The sequence below is a fragment of the Acanthaster planci genome, linkage group LG17 (genome assembly GCF_054643075.1).
Source record: "Acanthaster planci isolate LZ-2023a linkage group LG17, COTS_SCS, whole genome shotgun sequence".
NCBI lineage: Eukaryota > Metazoa > Echinodermata > Asteroidea > Valvatida > Acanthasteridae > Acanthaster > Acanthaster planci.
In genome coordinates, this window is record NC_141793.1 from 3,054,867 (window position 1) to 3,075,833 (window position 20,967).

Below are 20,967 nucleotides of genomic sequence, written 5' to 3' on the forward strand. Positions count from 1 at the left end.
CAGCGACCATTGCGATGTACGCACGCACCAGCCAGTCCGAGGATCGGGCTACACAAATCTTTTCTTTGATCAGTATGTACATATACACGTGCGCTCGTTGCAGTTGTTTCCATCGGCGCGGTGTGGTTGCTACCTGCTGCCCCATAGGTAAAATTTTGCTGAAGTTTGAATACTCCAGAAATTCACTTTTAAAGGGCATTTTTTGGGAGGAGGGGGAGAGCCCGGAATGCCCATCCCAGGACCCATCCCAGGTCAGTTCATGTAAAATGTAAAATATATAAATTTTCCAGGTACAAGTACCTTTATATGTACTGTACATAGCATGTACAGTACATGTACATGTACATCCATACAGTGTTTGTATTGGTGGCTCACAATATACCGGCAGCCAGCATACCTGTATGCATAATGGTACATGTACCGGTGCATGCACTAACCATGAAGGATATTTTATGATACTGGTATGTACATGTACATGTCCATTTACATGTACACTGTGTGCCCATGGAATCAGGTGCATGAGCATACATACATGGATAGACAGTATGATCTGTTTATCTTGTGCAGTGCGAGTTTAGGGTGGAGGTGTGTCTGCAGTGTGGGTTGAAGAAGTGTTTCACAAGTCCTGCAGACTGGATTAAATTCCCAGTCAACAATGAGGTCAGTGTACTGCTGGAGTATGCATGTACTTGTAACACACTGAAACAATGCGAGGAACAGTTGGTTATGAACTAAATTACATCGACTTACAGTAGCAGTGAACTAAATTACATCGACTTACAGTAGCAGTGAACTAAATTACATCGACTTACAGTAGCAGTGTACATGTACATGTACCATACAGTGTACATTTGTACTTTATACCTTTTTCTGAATTGGCGGAATGCGCAACATGGTTGCCTGCAAAATGCCTACCGGGTAGTAGTGCCACTACATTTATCTCTCTCTCGCAGCAAGGCTCAGCAGCTGTCACTGCCTAGCAGCAGATATTGGCATTCAGAAATGCTTCCATCACAAACCCATTAGGAAAGGAATTTATTTCAGGCAAGGTAAAGAAGATGAAATCAAGGGAAGAGGGTGGGTATGTGGGGTTGAGACATACAAACATTGCAGCAGGCCCCCCAAGACATTTTTACCGCCCCCCAAAAAAAAGAATTAAAGAGGGTTTAAATCTGAAAAAAAAGAAGAAGATGATTCTTTACTTTTTCTCCAAGGAACCAGTTCCTGGCTGATAAATGCAATGAGCATTAAGCAGATATGTTTAACCGGACCATGATTTTACACTCTGACTGTGTGTACAATTGCACTGTACATGTACGTGCACATGTACAGGTATATGTGAGACCTATGCCTTGATGAATTTGCTGCCAGCAATCGGCTTCGGAGAAAATTAATCATTGGCCAGCTTTCATTATCAGTGGGTTTGGCCTGTGTACAGTTGGAAGTGGACAGTACAGACTCTAGCCAGAGTGACCCCCATAATAATGAAATCTGGCACTCAAGATCCATTTTGATTAATTTTCACGAAAGTGCAGGTTATAATTACGGCAAGGGTCATCAGCAGGCAATACGGCACATGAATACCTGTATTTTGTAGTAAGCTTGTAGCTCTAGGTATTTAAATAGATGTCAGAAAGCTGTCGCAGGTGCTGGACATTTGAATTATAAAGTAGCTCTGCTTATTGGACACCCTTGAACACTACCTGTACACCGTACATGTGTCTACCGGTATTCCAGATGATTTGTACAATTTTGTGAGATGATTTGTTTCAAGAATACAGGGACTGTTTCATACAGTGCACATACTATTTAGAGCATCGGTGGGTATACAGGTGCACATGTATGCATGTGTACTGTGCAGTGTACATGTAGATGTAATCTAGTACTAGGTGATGATTTTTGTATCCTGAGATGCACTTATGAAATACCCAGTACATTGTATGGGGGGAGGACTTGTTTGTGTGCACATAGATGTATTAGTTATGATACACAGTACAGGGTCTACATGTACATGTAAAGCTGGTTTTTACAGTTTATTCTGTTCTTTTTAGAGATTGTGTCTAATTGGGTAACGAAAAATGTGACGAAACTGCAGTTGTTTAATATGTTGGCCCAACATTGGCTTTCTTTGGTATGTTTGTTGTGTAAGTGCCAGGGGCATTACTTGTGAGTTACATGAAAGTCCAGAAAACATCTAATCTGAAGTCCCTGTGTACCTGTGCTTTCAGTTGAAGCCCGAATGTTGTCCATCGAGAGGTAAAGTACTTGCCGGCCCTGCTTTATAATTGCCTGGTGTACGTCTATCTGTTGCATTGCAGGGGTGACCAGGACAGTCTCAGTGACCACTCGGGCGACATGGATGCAGAACCGGACAGCGACCAGGAGCAGGACTTGGACAAGATGCTGGGGACATGGCTGGGCGAATTGGAAATCATGACCAAGGTACTGTACACGGCATATTTGTGTCGCACGTGTACATCTTGAAGTACAAGTACTCTGTTAGCCTATATGTATTTGAAGTATGATGGAGGAGATAGGACGGCATTATTCCAAGTGAGTAAAATTGGAGAAAACACAATTGATTTTACCCAAACCAAATAGCGCCCGCCTATTACCTCAAAAAGGATTAAGACCTGCTGTTAAGACAATGTTTGTTTCACACGGATCTGGATCACGATCAGGGATCCGTCATTGGTTTGCAGATACCAAAACCTGCATAGTGGATGGTGCGAATCAGACCGAGCTCCAGATCTGTGTGAAAGAAACAAACAAGCCCAATGCTAGAGTTGAGTCACCAAGCATCACACAGATGCCTCTTTTAGACCCTGATTCCTAGCCCAATTTGCTGTGCACTTCTGCATGCTCTGTGTAGGAAACTGTTTTTCTGTACTTTGTCTCTCTAGGGCTATCAATCAAGCCCCATGAATTGCTGGTGTGGTGCCGGTCTCACTCTGGCTTTTTATTACAACCACCTGGTCCATTTGGAAGGATGTTGGAAGGCCAGGATAGAACTAAACTCTTGAATAGCATCAGAGTCTAAGACCTTGTAAAGTGTATGGCTACAATGCATTCATGTAGGCTTATTTTATTCAGATTGTGAACCCAGAATTAACTCACTGAAAACATTTCTGAGAAAGGGTTGCTTCTTTATTTCTTTATGTATGTACTTACAAAACAATAAATCACCACATAAAAGTTCAGGCTACCAAAATCTGTTAACAAATGATTTTTTTGTACACAAACCAATGTAAAATTGAGATTTTTCTACCCAGGATGACAGAACAAGTTTGCTCATGAGTATGGCAATTCTCATCAGCATTAAAATCTAAAAGGTGGCAAAATACCTTTCAAAATGAAACATTTTGGAGGTTTGCATGAAAAAGTACCGGTATTCCACAGCAGCTACACTTTAGAGCCTGCCGTAAGCACATCATCAGCTCGAGCCAGCAGTGTTGCATGCAATTTAATAAAGTTGCTTTTCCCTATGTCCATCTTCAGCAGTGTCTCGGAGCATCTCATTAATGTGTTAAATGTACAAGTACATGTACTTCTTGATTTTTTTTTTCTTGGCCTTTTTTTGGGGGGAGGGGGTTGTCAGCAATGGTGGTCTTAGTGTGTTAATCCTGTCCCTTCTTGTCTGCCATCTCAATCTCTCTAATTGGGATTCATTCACCTCATCAAATGTTAATCCTCTGTTTTCAAATGAACCTGAAGCTGTTTTTCATGGTTGAACGACACCTTTCTATATGTATGTTTTTATGGTGCATTGCATTCACGATGCCTTCCAGGGTTTCACTTTCATGGACACAAAAATCGACTCCATTAACATAACACACATGTGCATTGCGTTCAGACACGCAACGCTTAGCGCAAGTGCTGACGTGCATGCGCAAAGGCACGTTTAGTCTTTTTCTGTCAATGCGTAGAAGTACAGTAGAACTTTCTCTTAAAAGAAAAACTGTTTTAACACAACCATCCCCGCGAGGGCTTTACACTGTTAAGTACATGTACATGATAAGAATGTGTCTGCTTTGTTTTGCAGAATTTGGACAGCAACGCCCCAGCGACTCCAACCTCCCCTCCTCTTCCTCCTCCCATCACCCCGTCAACCAACGGTCTGGACAACTTCCAGTTTTCCCTGCTCAATCTTGAAGGTACACATTTGTCTAACCGCTCCTCAATTGCATGCGTAATTAACATGTTTAACTCAACCCTCTTAAAAAACCGAGAGCCAAAAAAAATGTCTGTGTGCAGCCCTTGTGGCTTAACCTTAACTGCCCAAAACCTGCCATACTCCAAAAGCAGGTGTTGTGAGGTTTTGGCAGGTTGGGTACCATACCTGAGGAACTGGTTGTTGGATTTTGTGAGACTTGGGATGAAAGGCCCAGGGAGATGGTGTTGGATTCTGTGTGAGTTGGGACACACACGGGTCACTGTGTGCAGGGTCTGGCTTGCTGTACCAATTGTTGGACTATGCTTGATTTTGTCAGGCTTGGTACTGTTCAGTGCAAGTCATCCCATACTGCATAGACCCATCCATACCATATCACTCAAACTCCAACGGGCTCATTCTGTTGGAGTTTATCAGGTTTGGTACAGTGACCTGCATGTACGAGTACATAGACAAGTACATGAACCCGTTGGATTTTGTGAGGTTCAGTATGCTTTCTAGTGCAGGAGCCTAGGGGGTGAGGGTTAAAAATAGCTTTGGAGGGCGGAACGGGAAGTAAGTCTTGGTTTCAATTAATGCTGCGCAATTTTGGCCACCGTACAGACATGTATGTTTCAGAAGTGAAACAGCAAATTGTTGTTGTCACTCTTACATCCGGACCCGTAAATAACACAGATGTGTCACTTTGCATTGCACGATCAGATGCTGTTCGAATTCCTTTTCCTATCTCTCATGTGGCACCCTTAGACGTGCTCTTTCTCCTGTGCGCATCCTGTTCTTGATGTATTGCATGCCTAATTGGCGGCGTCAAAGTCAATTCTTGTTACACTGTGCCAAACGTCTCGGATGAGAGTCGCCCAGCAGTGCCCATGCGTATTCCTTATTGCGAGGTGGGAGAGAAAGGCTGCTTATCTCAAGAACCTTTGACAGATTCAGAATCTCAAAAGAATCCAATTGAAAGGCTACATATACCGGTAGTAATGAAAGAACTGTATAGGTCATCAGGTGTACTGGTCACAATGTTCTGTTGGATTGATTTACCGGTAGCAGTTAACATGCACAGTATACTAACATGTACAAAATAATGTACATGTACATACATGTACAACTGTGTACATGTGGGGTACCGGTCCTGTACATGTACATATAGTTCCCTTCTTGACATATTGCTCCATGCCTCCTGTGTACCCTTCCCCGTAAAAGGTGTTTTTGTCCTTACACTAAATTTGAACAGTAGATACATCCATGTACCACGCTTGCTACATACATACTGTACATACATGTACATGGCCGTATTATTGGGGCTGCATCTAGGCTTAAACTTTTGAGATGAAGGTGCTTTGTTTAAAGAAACAACAGTACACTGCAGTTGTTGAAATCTTGGTAGCCTCCTTGTATCAGCATTTGTTTCTTGCTGGAAAACAACATGCTGACCTCAATTGACCTCATCCTACACATTCAAAGCCGGTGGATTTCTAAAAGACAGTTTGTAATGATCAATTCCTTGGCAATTACTTAGACACGTTGACCCCTTCGCAAAAAACCGTCTGGAAAATCCATCAGGCATGTATTTTAACGGTGGCATCGCAGCTGAGCAGGTTCAGCGTGGGCTGGCACAGCCACTCGCATCCTCAGATCGCATCAGAATTGTTCGGTAATTGAAACAGGCCGAGCAAACATGAAGAGTTCAAGGGGCTGGGAGGATGCCATGACCAGTACCACATCTGCCGGCCATTTTCTCGATGATGAGACCGAGGGAGGACCGAGCCTGTGCCCCCCATCCTGGCACGCTGCGTCACCATATTGTAAATTGTCGTCCATGACTCACAGTGGTCATCCATATTTCATTTCTCCCCGGTATTACCAGAGATCAAGTTTTGATCTTAAGCATGGATTAGCGTGGGGCATATACAGTAGATACCTGCAGACCAGCTGTCCCTGCCTGTGAGTCAGGCTAATTCTAAGCCTCGGGCAAAAAAATTACTGGGTTTTGCACAATATGATTAGGACTTTCTGTATGATTTGGTACCAGGTATGCAAAGTGACGAGTAATGTTCAGTTTAGGTTTACATATAAAATGTACATATGTGCACACTAGAGGTATTGGTTCGCACTAGCATTGTGGATTAAGGTTTATCATGAACTTCCTGCAAGGAGATGTCCTTTGCTAAAACCTACAGTTTTAAGGAATGCAGTAGTTTTTTAAGGTTTCAGAAAGAAAGTCAATGTTCATTGGTTCTCCCAGAATATCCCTCTGAGGAGAAAACATTCCGCTCATCAAGTGCATTTGGAAGAGCGCCAGGCTTGTGTTTGAGGACCTCGAAAAGTTGGTTGTTTTTTCTTGTCCTGGTTGCTGGCATCATTTTAATGGCTTGTTTGTTTGGGCCATCGTTGAATGTAGCCATATGGTAAAGCTGTTGACCCAACCTTCAGCATTTATGCTGTGTGTGCCATAATCAATACAGTGGTGCATATTGCCCATAGGGCTAGCATTCAAAACTACTGAATATAAGGGAAAAGAATTTTCTTTACATTTGTATGATAAGCATCCTGGTGATTTGAAAAAGAACAACACACTTCTTGGCAGTGTATCATGTTTCTATCTGTGCCATCCATCCTCCTCTGCCCTGGGAAAAAAAGCAATTACATCCCATAACCAAAGAGCCAATTTTCTGATTATCAGGCCATTTCTTTGGAATTAGATCCCTGTACCACCGGGCCATAAACCCTGATTCGGGAAATGTACCATGCTCTCATCCAGACTGCCCTAATCTCTCAAAGGCACTTGCCACCGCCTGTCGCAGAGAGCGTATCAGTAATTTTTGCCGCATGCAGCCTCCAGTGTTGATATTCAGAGCACTCTTCATCAGGGAGGCATGACTCACCCCCCCCCAAAAAAAATTGGTTGGGAAAATATTCACTATTGGTATATTACGCTCATTGCCACTGGCACTGTCCAGTTTCCATCACCATGGTATTGGTTTACCAGTTGACCTAAAAATGCACTTTCTTGTCCATGTACTTAAGTGTGTACAGTACATGTACTGTGCATATGTAAGTATTACTCAAACATCCAATGAACTTACGGTACATAACACCCAATGCATTCTGTTCTTTTGTCGTCGTTTTTTCTGAATCCTGTGAGATAATGGACATTCACACTCTGGTACCACATGTGATGACAATTTCTACAAATCTGCCAACAGAGACAACCTGTTTTCTTTGGCTAAGATTAGTGGAAGTTTATACCCCTCCCACAATGCAAGGAGCAGGTCCACTGTATTTTCATTGTTTGTTGCTGTAAACGGCTGCTGCATTTATCAAAGGGGTCAAATATCTACCCCGGTATTTCAACACTTTTTAATTTGTTTTTGGGCTGTTCTGAACTGAGTGATTCAACCATAATTTTGTGGCCTCTCAATAAGTTGTCTGGCTTGATAAGGAACATGCATCATCGAAAGACTAAACCACACTGGAAGATCCAGTTCCAATTTGTGTGGTGGTGTTGAGTCCAAATTACATTTATTTATCAATGGTAATCTACCCCCAACTTATACCCACCTTGGAACGAGGAACAGAGAAAGCTTACGCAACACCATAACAACGTTTTGTTGACAGTCGGCCCATTGTCAAAATCAGACATCTCACCCCACCTGTTAAAGGAAGACCCCTATCAGCTCCAATTGTTAAGGGTCTAGACAGATAGTCCAAATGTAATTCGCAGCTTCCCCCTCCTGAAATAAACCTACCCCTTGCAGTACTTAAGCCACTGTGCAGAATTGAGTCTAATGTTCAGTATTTTATAATTTAAGCCCATTTTTTCCCTTTTTTAAAGGTTTAAGATTATATTCATTTAATCTTTGCGGCCAAAAGGCTGTATTACAGTTTAATACACATAGACGCATGTACATGTACATGCATGTACATTGTACATGCGTCTGTGTATGTGTATTAAACTGTAATTCAGCCTTACGGGTGTGTGCACACCGGTAATTTGATTGTCTAGTCTAATATTTGTTAGTCATCTGTCTAGTCTAATAATTGATTGGCATATCTGATTCACACAAACGATGTTTGTATGTTTTTATGAACAATGGATTTTATCTCATGAAAACAGGCCATTTTCAAATCTGATCAGCTCCATAGTTCACAGTGCACGTAATTTATAAACAGGTGCTTATCACGCACATGGAAGTTCCCAACACATTCAGATGTTTTGTTTGTTTTGAAGCCCTGTAATTGTAGGTTTTACTTAGTTGCATTGTCTCAGTCATTACCGGTCAGCAATGACCATGTGTGGAAGGATGTGGGTACTAAGTAAACCCGGCCAAACTGAAGACGTCAATTATGAACAGTAACAAGTGTTGACCATTAGGCATGAGGTGGTTGAAATGTGGTTTGCCTCACATCTCATAAAGTTTGCATTATACCAGTAATCGATTTGAAAACTTACAACCACCTTTGGTTTGTACTACATGTACATGTATCTATCGGTACATCATCAGTGTATAATTAAAAAAAAAATTTTTTTTGTCATGAGATGAAGTACATGTACCATATTTGCATATCTGACGTCAATTATAGAATGTATTTCACGAGCAGACATTTTTACATACATGTTTATTCCAATGGTTGACTGTGGCAATTACATGTATGGTACATGTACATGTACATGCCAGTATATACATGTATGTACATGTACATATACAGTTCTTGTACCACTTTACTCAACATTTTGACCAGTGCACTACCGGTATATGAAACAGCATACATGCACATAGGGTACGCTCAGCTGTACATGTACCAGGGTGTTTATTTATATTCAGTTCTGTTGCAAGCCTTACACACTTCCTTGTGTCCTTGGAGCTTGGACCCTTGATGTTTACATTTCTCTGGTTTTTAATTGTCAGAATTGTTTTAAGATCACTGCCAAAATGGCTCTCTCAAAACTACATGTACTTTAAAATGTACTAAAATTAGTTTTGTTTGTGAAACTTTCTTTACACTTCGCTATGCACCGGTACTGGTATTTTACGTGTATTTTCAAGATGCAATGCAAAAGAACTAACTTTGCCTTATTAGTTTGTTTTCATTTTGCATCATTGCTTTACAGTGCTGGATTTAATTTGATAACCCTTTTTATTTTGCACTTTTTTGTTTTCAAGCTGACAAGCCCTTCATCGTGTTTCTCTCTCTCCTTTTTTCGGTTGTTCTTTCCTGATTTCTTTTCCCTCAGCTGCCAAGGACTCATTTGACACCAGCTTACAAGGTAAATATCAGAACCAGGGCCACTTAAAATAGCTGCCTCCAGAGATCAGGCAGGATTTGGTCTGAATGTTTTAAAGGTGTAGACAGCCTCTGATGCCATTTGGTCGTGAGACATCGCGATGCTCCATAAAGTTGGGAGCTAACCACAATATAGTTCAAAATTACTTAGTTTTGGCTCCTAACATGCTGCCACATTGCCCTCAGACATTATTCCTTGTCTCTGAATTTTTTCAGAAAGAATTTTTTTATAGCCAGAGCTTATAAATTCATCAAAAGCCAACACACACTTAGTGAGATACTTACTGGCAAATGGACATGACGGAGGGATTGACAAAGCAGGTCAGGCGGTGTCCCAATATTATGGCTGTGGCTAACAGTAACACAGCACCTACAGAATCCAGTGGTTAGGGACTTAGTCATCTCCCATAGATACATGTACATGTGCCATTTTAGCCACAGCCGGTTAATTCAGGTACACTACCTCAGTCTGAAAATTTCACTGGCTCCACGCTCAAATCATTGAGGGCTGCTGGATTGCATGTTCCAATTTTGAAAAAAATCCAAGCCGCGTGAATTTCTGAAGTTAGTCTTTCGACCAGAGAATCAAAGGCTGTGTGTCCTGCGTTATGCATTTTGTGTGGGTACTGTTGTGACTGTGTTGTTTTGCTCAGGGTATGGCCCTGTGTGAAATATCATTGAGAAGTATACATGTTTGTGTGCATGGACTTGACTGCAAACTATGCATGAAATATCACCCTGCCTGAAGTGATGGGGTGCCCTTTTGTGCAATAATGACCAAAGATCCCTCATGTTTTCCCACAGGAATTGGATTTATTGCGCAGTTGGCACACCATACTTATTGCATAGTTTCACTCGTTCTGTGTTTTTGCTGACTGAGTGGTATTTGATCCCTTAACGGACTTTGCTTTCAGCCCGCCCCTTGGCGAAGGCATATTTGCCTGAAGTGCTTTAGGAGGCGAGAAAAATAGTTTAGCCATTAATCACATGACTGCATATGAACAATGTGATTGGTCAGAAATGGACTGTGATATTCCTATCACCCCTTCCGTCGCCAGTAGACAGATAAAAGGTCTCTGTGATGGAATTTACTTTCCTTAAAACGATTTTCCTAGGTAAATCGGGAAATTGGATTGCAGGTTCATTCAAAGGTTATTGAATTGTAGAAACGAAGCGATCATGAGAAAGGATTGCCAGCGGGAGTAATCTTGTTGCTTAAATCGTCGTCTGGGACTGCACGTGTACACAAAGAACAGAAAATGAAAAATGCTGCCAGTGCTATATCCACCAGTAAGCAGGGCCAGTGATGTAGCTGATATCTAGCTGATATTTAGTTGATGATGTACATGTACACCGTAGCTGAAACAATATCTAGCTGATATGTACACTGTAGTTGGCGAGGCCATTTGCTGTGCACACTGCAGTCTTCTCTGTATATAGAAAATGGATGAATTTATTTTGGGGAAAGTTAGGTAAAGAAGTTTGCAGTAGCACCATGCGAGGATATCTCTTTTGAGCATATGTGGTCTCCCGACAACGGATAGAGCATACTGTCCGAAATGTTGAGTACCCTGTGGTTCTTTTCAGAGCCACACGTACTGAAAAGAGATATCCTTGCCTGGTGCTACTGCAAAGCTCTTTACCTAACTTGCCTCCTCACTGTGAAAAGCTTCAAAGCTCATCAAAGCATAAAAGGTATTTGCCAAATTAGGGTTTGTGAGGCATCATCACAGACCAGACAGTTTGGTTCGGCAGAATTACGATGTGAGATAAAACGTGACGGTCTTCGGAATGAAATTGCCAAATCTCTTTGCACAAGTCAGAGTACATTTAGTTTTTAAAAAAATGTAATAGTGCCCATGCTTAATTGCAGCTTCACTCGTGGGAGAATGAACAAATGGAATTCTTGTTCAAGTCTGTTGAAGGTTCACTTAGCCAACATGAAGTCAAGGATTTGTTGCCTTTCCTTAATACAAACCGGAACGAGTCAACCTTTCATTTCACGTGTGTTTCCGTGACTTGTGAAATCACACCATTCTTGGAAGGCAGTGTTTAACGCTCTCTGTATGTGATTCATAAACAGTTGTGGTTGTAATAGTTTTAAGTTCATGTTCCTTGTCATGATCAGCAGAGTTCAAGAAACAGCTTTTTTTTCATTTTTGAGCGTGAAATAACAGAATACATTTACTTGAAAGAAGAATGACTAATGGAGACGAATGTAACCAAATTAGCATAAATTGTACTGTACGGTGATTAAGTTTTGTAGAAACACTTGTTCCGTCTACGGAAACAATCCAGTTTGTCATCGTGGGAAATTAATTCCTGGTTTTGCCCAATTGACACATTGCCCAGTTTCTCATTAGCTTTCAGCTAATGAAGTGTCGAGATAAGCTTTCAGAGAGGATGTGGCGAATTGAAAATGTGTATTTCTAGCAGGTTTGTTCCTCAATTTGTCTAAGTGAAATAAAGCAATTTCTTGATTGCAGCGTCACATGTGTTTGCAGTCAAATAGTCAGATTTGTATCAAGAACAGTGTGTTGCATGTTTCTGTCAGGAACAGTGAGACAGTTTGAAGGAGACATGGAACTGTTTGGGGCATGAACGTAATGTGTTGGTGAATTTTAGAGGTTGTGGTCTTTCTGTTTTTTTTGGGGGGGGGAGAGTTATGACAGAAGTTGAACTCAAACAAGAGAACCGTAGACTGTTCCGTATTAAGCATGAAAGTGAATATGAAGTCCACATTTTGACAGCAGATCAGATATACATGCAAATTTGTGTCTCCTGACCACGGACAGAGCATACTGTCCGAAACGTTTGAGTACCACCGGTTCTTTTCAGAATCTTATATACTAAAAAAAAGAGATATATCCATGGTGCTTGCACAAACCTATGTGGTTTACTTGCTACCTCCATTTTGAAAAGCTCCAAATCTCAAATTTGCAAAAGTTGAACACCTTCCAATTTGGCTGCAAAATGTTTTGTGACATCAAATTGGTTTTACTACCACATTTGCTGCAAGCGTGCCCTGGCCCAAAATTGTCCATTATGTGCATGTCGGTGTTAGCTTTTAATACAGGGCAGCAATGAGATTGGACAATGACAGGTTACTGTAGATACAGTTTTGGATCACAGTGAGCCATCTCAGTTTTGCAGAATAAAGTAGAAATGTGTGGTTATCTGTGTAGAAAGTAGATGCTCGTTATTTTATGTACTGTAAAGATTGCCCATTATTGCATAACAATAAGGCCCACATTTTGCAATTGCTGGCACCTACATGTACATGTACATTGAGAGGCTTGGCTCATCTTAGACAACCTTTCCACAAACTTGGCCCATGCCGAGTTGGTTAATCCACAGCGGAAGACGTTAATGGACCCCCAGAGCCCCACACTATACAGCTCTTTCCTACTCAAGGAGGAACTCTTCGTTAGCTGTCTCAAATGCAATTTCCTGTGGGCCCGTGATGGTTGTTTGTGAATCAGTCACTGTCAACTAGTGGAACTTGTTAATCCCACCGGATGGGCTTTGACATTCCGTTTGACCTTTATATTGCTTGTCGAATTGGGCAATTTGTTAATTTCTTGATAGATGGTATAGAAAACATAACATGTTTTTAAAAATCATACTTCTGGCATTGTTTGAGTAGCAGCACTTACTGTGTACTTTTGGCGTCCAAGTAAATTACTCTCTCCTACAGTTGGTGCTAGGTTTTAAAAATGGAGTGAAAACTTACCGTGATTGAAACTGTCAGCTGTCTGCCAAACAGGAATCGGAGTTGATAAGCAAAAGGGAAGTAATTGTAACTTTGAAGGAGTTCCTGAGATGTGCTGCAGGAACTCGACTACCCTGTCCAAGAAATTATTCACGTTTCATATGAATTGGCTTGGCCTCTGTTTCATTGATACTGCACATGGCTGGCATGAAATGTACGAGTATGGGATATTCATGTGTTTGTGTATTTACAGTGACCATCCCAGGTCTTTCAAAATCTATCAAGAAGTTTAGGAAGATTTGTTGGGTTTGGCACAGCCATGCATCTGTTACTAGATTTGATGCTCTTGCTGTTCCTTTAAACTAACAAGTGCCTTTTTTTCCTGCATTGTAAAGGATTTGGAGGATTCAGGAAGTTTCTCACAACTTCCCCCCCCCCAAAAAACAGGAAATTATAAATTTTTTGTCTAGCTTGTTGTCCCATTGATTGTTCAACTTTAGTTCACTTTTCTGCTGTGTCTAGCAGCATCCAACAGAGAAAAAATATGTGATATTTCCAATGAATAGTTGGTGGATTTTGTTAGATGCAGCAGGCATGGCATTTTGAAATGGTTAGATTCCATCAGATATAATGTGTGGCTATTTGAGGAAAAGGGGAAGAGGTTGTAGACATATACAGTGCCAGTTCTTGCTCTGATATGTACCAAGTTGTAAAAAGCTTTAGAGCGCATGTGTGTGTGTTTCGTACAGACTTTATTTTCTGAAGCCAACCTTTGTAATGAATACATGTAGCTGGATTTATTTGGCATGTTTTCTGCACTAGAAAATGACTGCATGCTTTGTGATTTGCACGTTATTAATATTGAACTCATCAATCTATGCAATTCGGACTCTGCAATTGAAATACAATTCAAATGCTGCAAAGAATATCAACTGTATGTAACTAAGATCCCCAATACACATGTCCACACTCTGCAACCCTTTATATTTACGCACATGTACATGCATCAAATGTTGTACTGCAATCATCTGCAGCTTGTGTATTTCTAGGAATTCATTCCATGCATTTCTAGTCTCGCGAAGTTATATATACATGTCTTTGAGATGTCAGGTTTGGTAAGTTGCTGATGTCTATTCACTAGTCTATAATGTGATGAAAAAGGTTAAGTGTACACCTCCAATTTCTCAAGGGGTTTAGTTACTGTCACAACCCCTACAGTGTTCATCGCCAGAATGACTAAGCCAAATGTATTAGAACAGTTTATCAGATTGTGTTGTTGAAGTTAATTGAGAACTTCATGATAGTTTTTTGTACTTTTTCAAATCGATAGACTCACCAGATGTGGACTTGGACGCCCTCCTGGGCGACCTGTGCCAAATGGAGCAGAGCCTTAATGCTCAGATGCAAGACTGCGACTCCAAGGGTGACACCACCCCACAGTTCCCCAGCTACAATGTCACAGACAGCACCGGCGCCGCCTCAGTGACCCGGGCCCCGCCCGTCATCCACACTGTGCCGGCCACGCCCCCCGTCACTGGTAATACCCCTCTCGGCCTGGCTGTGACGCCAGGGGAGGAGGACGTGGCCATGCCACCCCCTCCCCCACAGGCGACTTCCGACGCTGTTGACAGTGAGATGCCCCTGCCCCCTCCGCCACCTCCCCCGCCACCCCCGGCTGACATCCCGGACAACCAGATGCCCTCACCCCCACCTGAACCCCCACAGGCAGCCCCACCTCTTCCCCCTAAGTCTCAAACTGCGGACACAGCCCCGATTCCCAATTCGACGTTTGTGTGCGCTATTCCCCCACCCCCGTCAGTTGTCACAGCACCCCCGTCCTCACAGAAGACAGCACCAGCGTCACTATCGATAGAAATGGGAGGCGGGACCCCAGCAAAATCAGCAACGCCAAGTTCACTGACACCCATGTCTCCAATCAGCCCCGGGCAGACCCCGGTGAGTAACATTATATCACAGTAGCATCGGCCAGTTTGCTCCTCTAGGTCTAAAATCCAGCCCTGTTGTCAAGTACATTCTAAGTTGGGTGGGTAGGCTCATTTACTCAGGTACTGACAGTTATTGGTGAAAGTAAGAAAAAAACCTACACAACTATTGTTGCAAAAATGTGTGACCTGACCAAAGATAAGATTTTAGATTTCAGGGTGTCAATATTTGAAACACTTGCTCTTTCTGATGAAACTCTTTTATTATTGAAATTACACATAGCTGTTTGGATAGTGGCTGCAGAGAATAGTGCGGAATTTCAAGCCATAGTCAATTAATTTGGCCTTCACATATAACCAGATCAGTATTGAATAAGAGAAATGTGGACGGTGTGGTTAATCTGCAGTATTCCATGAGCGTGCGGGTCAAGCTACAGGACATCGAGGCCCAGCTGGCCAGCGACACCAGCCTAACCGAGGAGGAGAAGGCGGCCAAGCTGAAGGCTGAGAAGATCAAGATTGCCCTGGAGAAACTCAAGAAGGCCAGGGTACAGAAAGTAAGTAGCCCCTCTTCCTAAACCCCCTCGTTCTCCAAATTGGGACTCTGCCAGATAAAAGCCTCCAGCTTACAGAAGCGGTTAGCAATTGCTTATGACCGCAGAACCAGTTTCCGTCTCCAAAGCGCTTCCTTTCCCTAATTGCCCTTGCCAGATTCTTTAATTAAGATACTTCTGTTTGAGTTTTAGAAACAAATCATCATTGACACACCCAACTTCACCCATTCACTGCCAGTTCCTTTTTTCTTCTGTTTCCCATTTCCCTCCGTTCGATTCACGTCAGTTGCAATAAAAGAAATCTTTTGAGGTGATTTTCTTGAAGAGTCATCTTTTGATAGAAGATTAGAAAGTAATAAAACATTAAAGGATGCCGCGTGCGAGTTAATAAGAAAAAAAAAGACCAACTGTTCCGCAGGGTTTTAATGAAAAAATAGCGGAAAGAAACTTTGGACATTGTTAAAGATGTTCTGCCCTCTTTTTTCCCTCCTGAAAAAACTGTTACAGCTGATCATCAGGGTGTACAGTGAGGACGGCAGCTCCAAGACGCTGTTTGCTGACGAGACCATGACGTGTCGGCAGATCGTCCACACGCTGGTGGACAAGAACCACCTGGAGGAGAAGGCCGACTGGGCCCTGGTGGAGCAGATACCCGAACTGTACATGGGTGAGTGTGATCAACTAGGGCAGGTGTCACGAGACTGGCCAAGGACACGAAATGTGCACAGGACATAAATGCCAACCAGAGGCAGTTTACCGGCCAAAGAGCCGTGCAGTGTATATTACTTGAGACCGGTTCTCACCGTATTTTTGCTGGGTCACAAAAATCTACTACACTGTATTTTGCCAATCGTTAGCTTCCTGAAATTGAGCCCAGATCCACAACGAAGAATAAAAAGTGTTGTTGCTCTAAGCACGCCAATAATGCTCATTAATCTGTCAGGGAAGGGATATGGGAAAGAAGATGGACATGTAGAGTGCTCCTTATGGAGGAGAGAACAAAAAGAGGTCCACATAGAGATGGCGGTGAGGAGTTGTTAAAGTTCCCAGTTTAACTCTTCTGATAGTGCTAAAACCAGTTCGGGTTGATGCCTTCCTTTTACTCCTCTCTGTTGAATTGTTCTCCTTCCTCAGAGCGAGTTTTAGAAGATCACGAGCATCTTGTGACCGACGTCTTGCTGCACTGGAAGCGAGACACGACCAGCCGACTCCTCTTCTCGGAGCGGAGGGAGAAGTATGCCGTCTTCAGAAATCCACAGGTGAGAAAAATCGATTGACTTCCTCCAACTTAAAATGGTAAAGTTGGCGACTTCTGGATAGCTCGGTTTGTGGCGAACCACTGTCGTATTCTGGAAGTTGCAGGTTTGACAGAAGCCTGTACTACTGACAACATACTTTCCTGTGGGGCTTAGTAGACTGTGGGCCCCCACTGGCTCCATAGAAATGGGCACATGTAAACAAAGAGAGATCTCATCAGTACGTAGGCTTATTCCCATCCCCTTCTATGTCTTTGGTCTGTCTGAGGCTTTGTCCACTTGTCTTGGCTGGGGCTGAAATAAACCACTGGCTTCTGCTGTAGCCTCTTCCCATAGCCAGTTCATTTAGGCCACAGCCTGTTGATGACAGAAACACCTGTCATTTTCCCTTTGAGGTTTAGCAAACAAGCTTGTAGAATTACAAGCTCCAGTAAGTGCCCCAATTTATCACGTTCTCTTTTTTTTTTCGGGCGGCTTGTGACCACCCGCAGAATTTCCTCCTGTCGTCCCACACCTCCCAAGTGGCCACCGAGTTTGCCGAGAAGTCCAAGCAGAGCCTGATAGACGAGTTCTTCTCGGAGGGGAGGCAGGGCGTCCCCGAGATCGAAGGCCCGCTCTTTCTGAAGGCGGAGGGCAAGAAGTCCTGGAAGAAGTACTTCTTCGTTTTGAGAGCATCTGGGTTATACTACACACCCAAGGGGAAATCCAAGGTTAGTACCAGAAGTCCCTGTAAGTTCAAGGGGGGGTTGTTAAAGGTGTGTGAAAGCTGTATGACCACAAATGACTCTAAATTAGCATGAATGACTCTCTACATGAGCATGAAGGACTTTCTGAAAATGACAACAAATTACTCCAAAAAATGACCATGAAATGACTCTATAAATGACCACAAATAACTCAATAATACAAATAACACAAATGATGCTAAAATTGACCACAAATGACTCTCTAAAAATGGCCATGAATGACTCTCTAAAATGACCAGAAATGATTCTATAAATGACCATAAATTACTCTCTAAAAATGACCATAAATGATTCTTTAAATGACCACAAATGACTCTCTAAAAATGGCCGTGAATGACTCTCTGAAATGACCACAAATGACTCTATAAATGACCACGAATGAGTCTCTAAAACTTCAAAGTAAAATGACATCATTCCTTTTTTTAGAGCTGGACTAGTACACGTACGTGTTTATGGGGTTAAGCAATACTGTACTTGCTGATCTACCAGGATATTTTAATAATATTTTTCCACATTGATGACAAGTGTACTGTATGACAGATACAGCTATGTTACAATATTTTTCGTCATGCTTTTCCTTTCTGCAGTCCTCAAAGGACCTTGTGTGCTTGGTACAGTTTGAACATGTGAATGTCTACAATGGTGTGGGATGGAGAAAGAAGTACAAGGCACCGTCTGACCACTGCTTTGCTCTCAAGGTAAGATTTCTGTTGCAAAGAGGATCCAAAACCCCCTCTCATTAGTCTTCTCATATGTTTACCCCGTAGATTGGGCAAATCGTTTTAGAATTTGTGGACAGTAGACTCTTAGAATTATGCAGTTGAGCTATTGAAATCCATAGTGATTAATGACGATGAGCAATTCAATTCACTGGAGTGGGATGTCAACCTGTGACTTGAAATACCATACTGGTGCTCCACCCACTGAGTTACCCAGCGTTGTGTTGGCAGTTCCGCTTCAGCTGGTGATATCTTCATTCAAGGAGCACTAGTCAGAAACCAAACATATTACCAAATGGGAAGAACTGCTTACCCAGGGCTAGGTTGCTTAGTTGCTAGAATGTCAGTACAGTGTCCAGGAGGTGGCAGGCTCAAACCCTGCTCTTGTCGATTTCTTGATTGATTTCATCAATACGATTAACATGTAAGCACGTACTCAGTTTCCCCGTGTGGCTTGTTTGCTGAGTTTGTGCAGTCTAAAATTTGATGGGGGGGTTACCTGCTTTGGTGTGGATGGAGTTGTCTGTTGTGATAAGTGCTGATGTGATAACCTGTTATTCTTTGCTCACTCACAGCACCCCCAGCTGCAGCAGAAGTCCAAGTACACCAAGTATCTGTCAGCAGAGGACTACCGCACCTGCCAGAGGTGGATGGCTGGCATCAGGATAGCTAAGGTAGAAGGCACATTGCACCACATAAGCTGAACGTTTTAGCATTAAGGGTTTTCTGTGTGTTTATGGGTTTTTACTACTGTCGGGTTTCACTGAGTTGATTGGGAAAAGTAAAAAATGGTAGGCGACTGTTGTTTGGAAAAGTTAGCTCAGGCAGACCTCAGCCAGACACGTATAAAGCAGTGGTGGGTATCACCAGAGTTTCTGCATGACTCGCTTTTCCTAAACCCAATGTCAGAGTTCCACACAGTCTTCCAAGTTCATTCCTCACTACATATATGTGCTAAGCAGGACTGTCTCCCCCAGCTGCTCCTTGAAATGTGGCCCTGACTCCCCTGTCATTTCTGTTGAACTTCTGGCTGCAGTACGGACGGGTGATGCTGAGCAACTACACGGAGACCCAGCGGGAGATGGTGGACTACTCCTCCAGCGTGGAGAGCATGTCCACGAGCAGCCTGGGTGACAGCTCCTCCATCTCCAGCATGCACTCCAGTGCCAGCTCCCACAGCACGCAGAGCTCCCTGGGTAATGGATTTTCCCCCAAAGGGGTGGGGAATCGGGAGGGAGAAGGGATGGAGAGAGAACTTTTTTTTCTGTATGAGTTTGGAGGGTTATGCCTTGAATGCATTCTCAAACCAATTCTGTGAATTTGGACCAACCTTTCTCATAAAGTGTCAAGATTTTGACCCACGATGCAGAAAAATTATGGTTTTTCTTTGACCAGGCCCATGACAAAGTAGTTATTTACAGCACTGGTATGATATACCAATAATTAAACTCATCAGATGCTTTTGAAAAAAGTTGAAAAAGCATTGTCTATATTTAGGCTGAGTTTCTGTAGAATCTGCCCTGCATTGACCTCTGAGGGGTACTAATTGACAAGCTGTTTCCAGATCATTTCAAGCCGAAAGAGTTTGTTAGAAAAGTTTTTAGAATGGAAAACCAGATAGTTATTGGTTTGGGCTACTTAGAACTACTAAATTTTCTCTAAATAGTCACCTGTTGACTTTTTATATCAGCAGGTGTTAGTCCCAGTGGGAGCACCCTGAGCGTACCTCCAGTGCAGGTGAACACCTTACCAACCCGTCAGAGCAGCATGGGCAACATGTTTGCCAGTGCCTGGAAGAAAGGCAAAGAGAAAGAGAGTAAAGTCGACTCGCCAAACCTGGTAAGAGGCAAAAAATCCACCAGACCTTCCTTTGGGGGCACCATGCACAAAGGTGCCGGTACTGATGGTACATCTAATGGACGTGATCAGTTCACTGAGGCCAATGATTTGGCTCTACCAAGGGGAGTCAACCCGCCTGATTTGCCAACATTATTGCTTAGAAGTTGTGTCGACATTTGAGTACACATTGCACATTAAAACACACCTTTAGTTTTAAACGGTGACCAACACTGAGGTTGTAATGGTGTATTTTGCTCAAGCCATGCATTGACAGACAAATTATGAGCAGCAGCCATTTGCCAACTACCAGTCAATTTTGCTTGGCTCTTGGATATAGTTATTGCCGAGGTCAGCGGGGAAAATTTGCAAGTCATCGACAAATGGCCAATGCTTGGACATGCCCCAGGTTTCCTCCCCCATCCATTACAGTGCAAAAAAATCACAGTGCAAGTGGAAACAGGTTTACCCGGACATGCAGTAACCACTATTGTAAATTATCCCGTTGGGCAGAAGAAAGACGTTTGGTGCACAAAATGCACAAGGCAGAACAGTGGGGGGGTGTCTAAGGTCATGGAGGGGAAGTCACCAATGCTGTGGTCGTTCTCGATTAATATAACGTGTCCTCTCTGATGAGTTTTCAGTGAAATTTTAAGCAAAGATCGTAGAGTGACTCATTGTGGTGCAGAATGGAGAACTTCACCGTGAATACCCGTAAAACGTTGTAATTGCACGGGCACCGTT

At 42.7% G+C, this 20,967-nt stretch overlaps 1 protein-coding gene across 8 annotated transcripts in view; it reads left to right on the forward strand.

Moving 5' to 3' along the window:
* The window catches only part of LOC110982553 (ras-associated and pleckstrin homology domains-containing protein 1-like), a 52,064-nt gene that overhangs the window by 21,813 nt on the left and 9,284 nt on the right, over positions 1 to 20,967 (forward strand). For 6 of the 8 annotated variants that reach the window (XM_022241034.2, XM_022241041.2, XM_022241039.2 and 3 more), the window contains 12 exons: positions 2,319 to 2,442; positions 4,043 to 4,154; positions 9,408 to 9,440; positions 14,500 to 15,125; positions 15,520 to 15,669; positions 16,174 to 16,333; positions 16,801 to 16,925; positions 17,414 to 17,632; positions 18,256 to 18,366; positions 18,963 to 19,061; positions 19,424 to 19,583; positions 20,078 to 20,226. In XM_022241034.2, the coding sequence (XP_022096726.2) occupies positions 2,319 to 2,442; positions 4,043 to 4,154; positions 9,408 to 9,440; positions 14,500 to 15,125; positions 15,520 to 15,669; positions 16,174 to 16,333; positions 16,801 to 16,925; positions 17,414 to 17,632; positions 18,256 to 18,366; positions 18,963 to 19,061; positions 19,424 to 19,583; positions 20,078 to 20,226 (2,068 nt within the window). Of the gene's footprint in view, positions 1 to 2,318; positions 2,443 to 4,042; positions 4,155 to 9,407; positions 9,441 to 14,499; positions 15,126 to 15,519; positions 15,670 to 16,173; positions 16,334 to 16,800; positions 16,926 to 17,413; positions 17,633 to 18,255; positions 18,367 to 18,962; positions 19,062 to 19,423; positions 19,584 to 20,077; positions 20,227 to 20,967 lie in introns of those variants that run through there. The other 2 variants (XM_022241036.2, XM_087148255.1) reach the window with 2 other exon arrangements.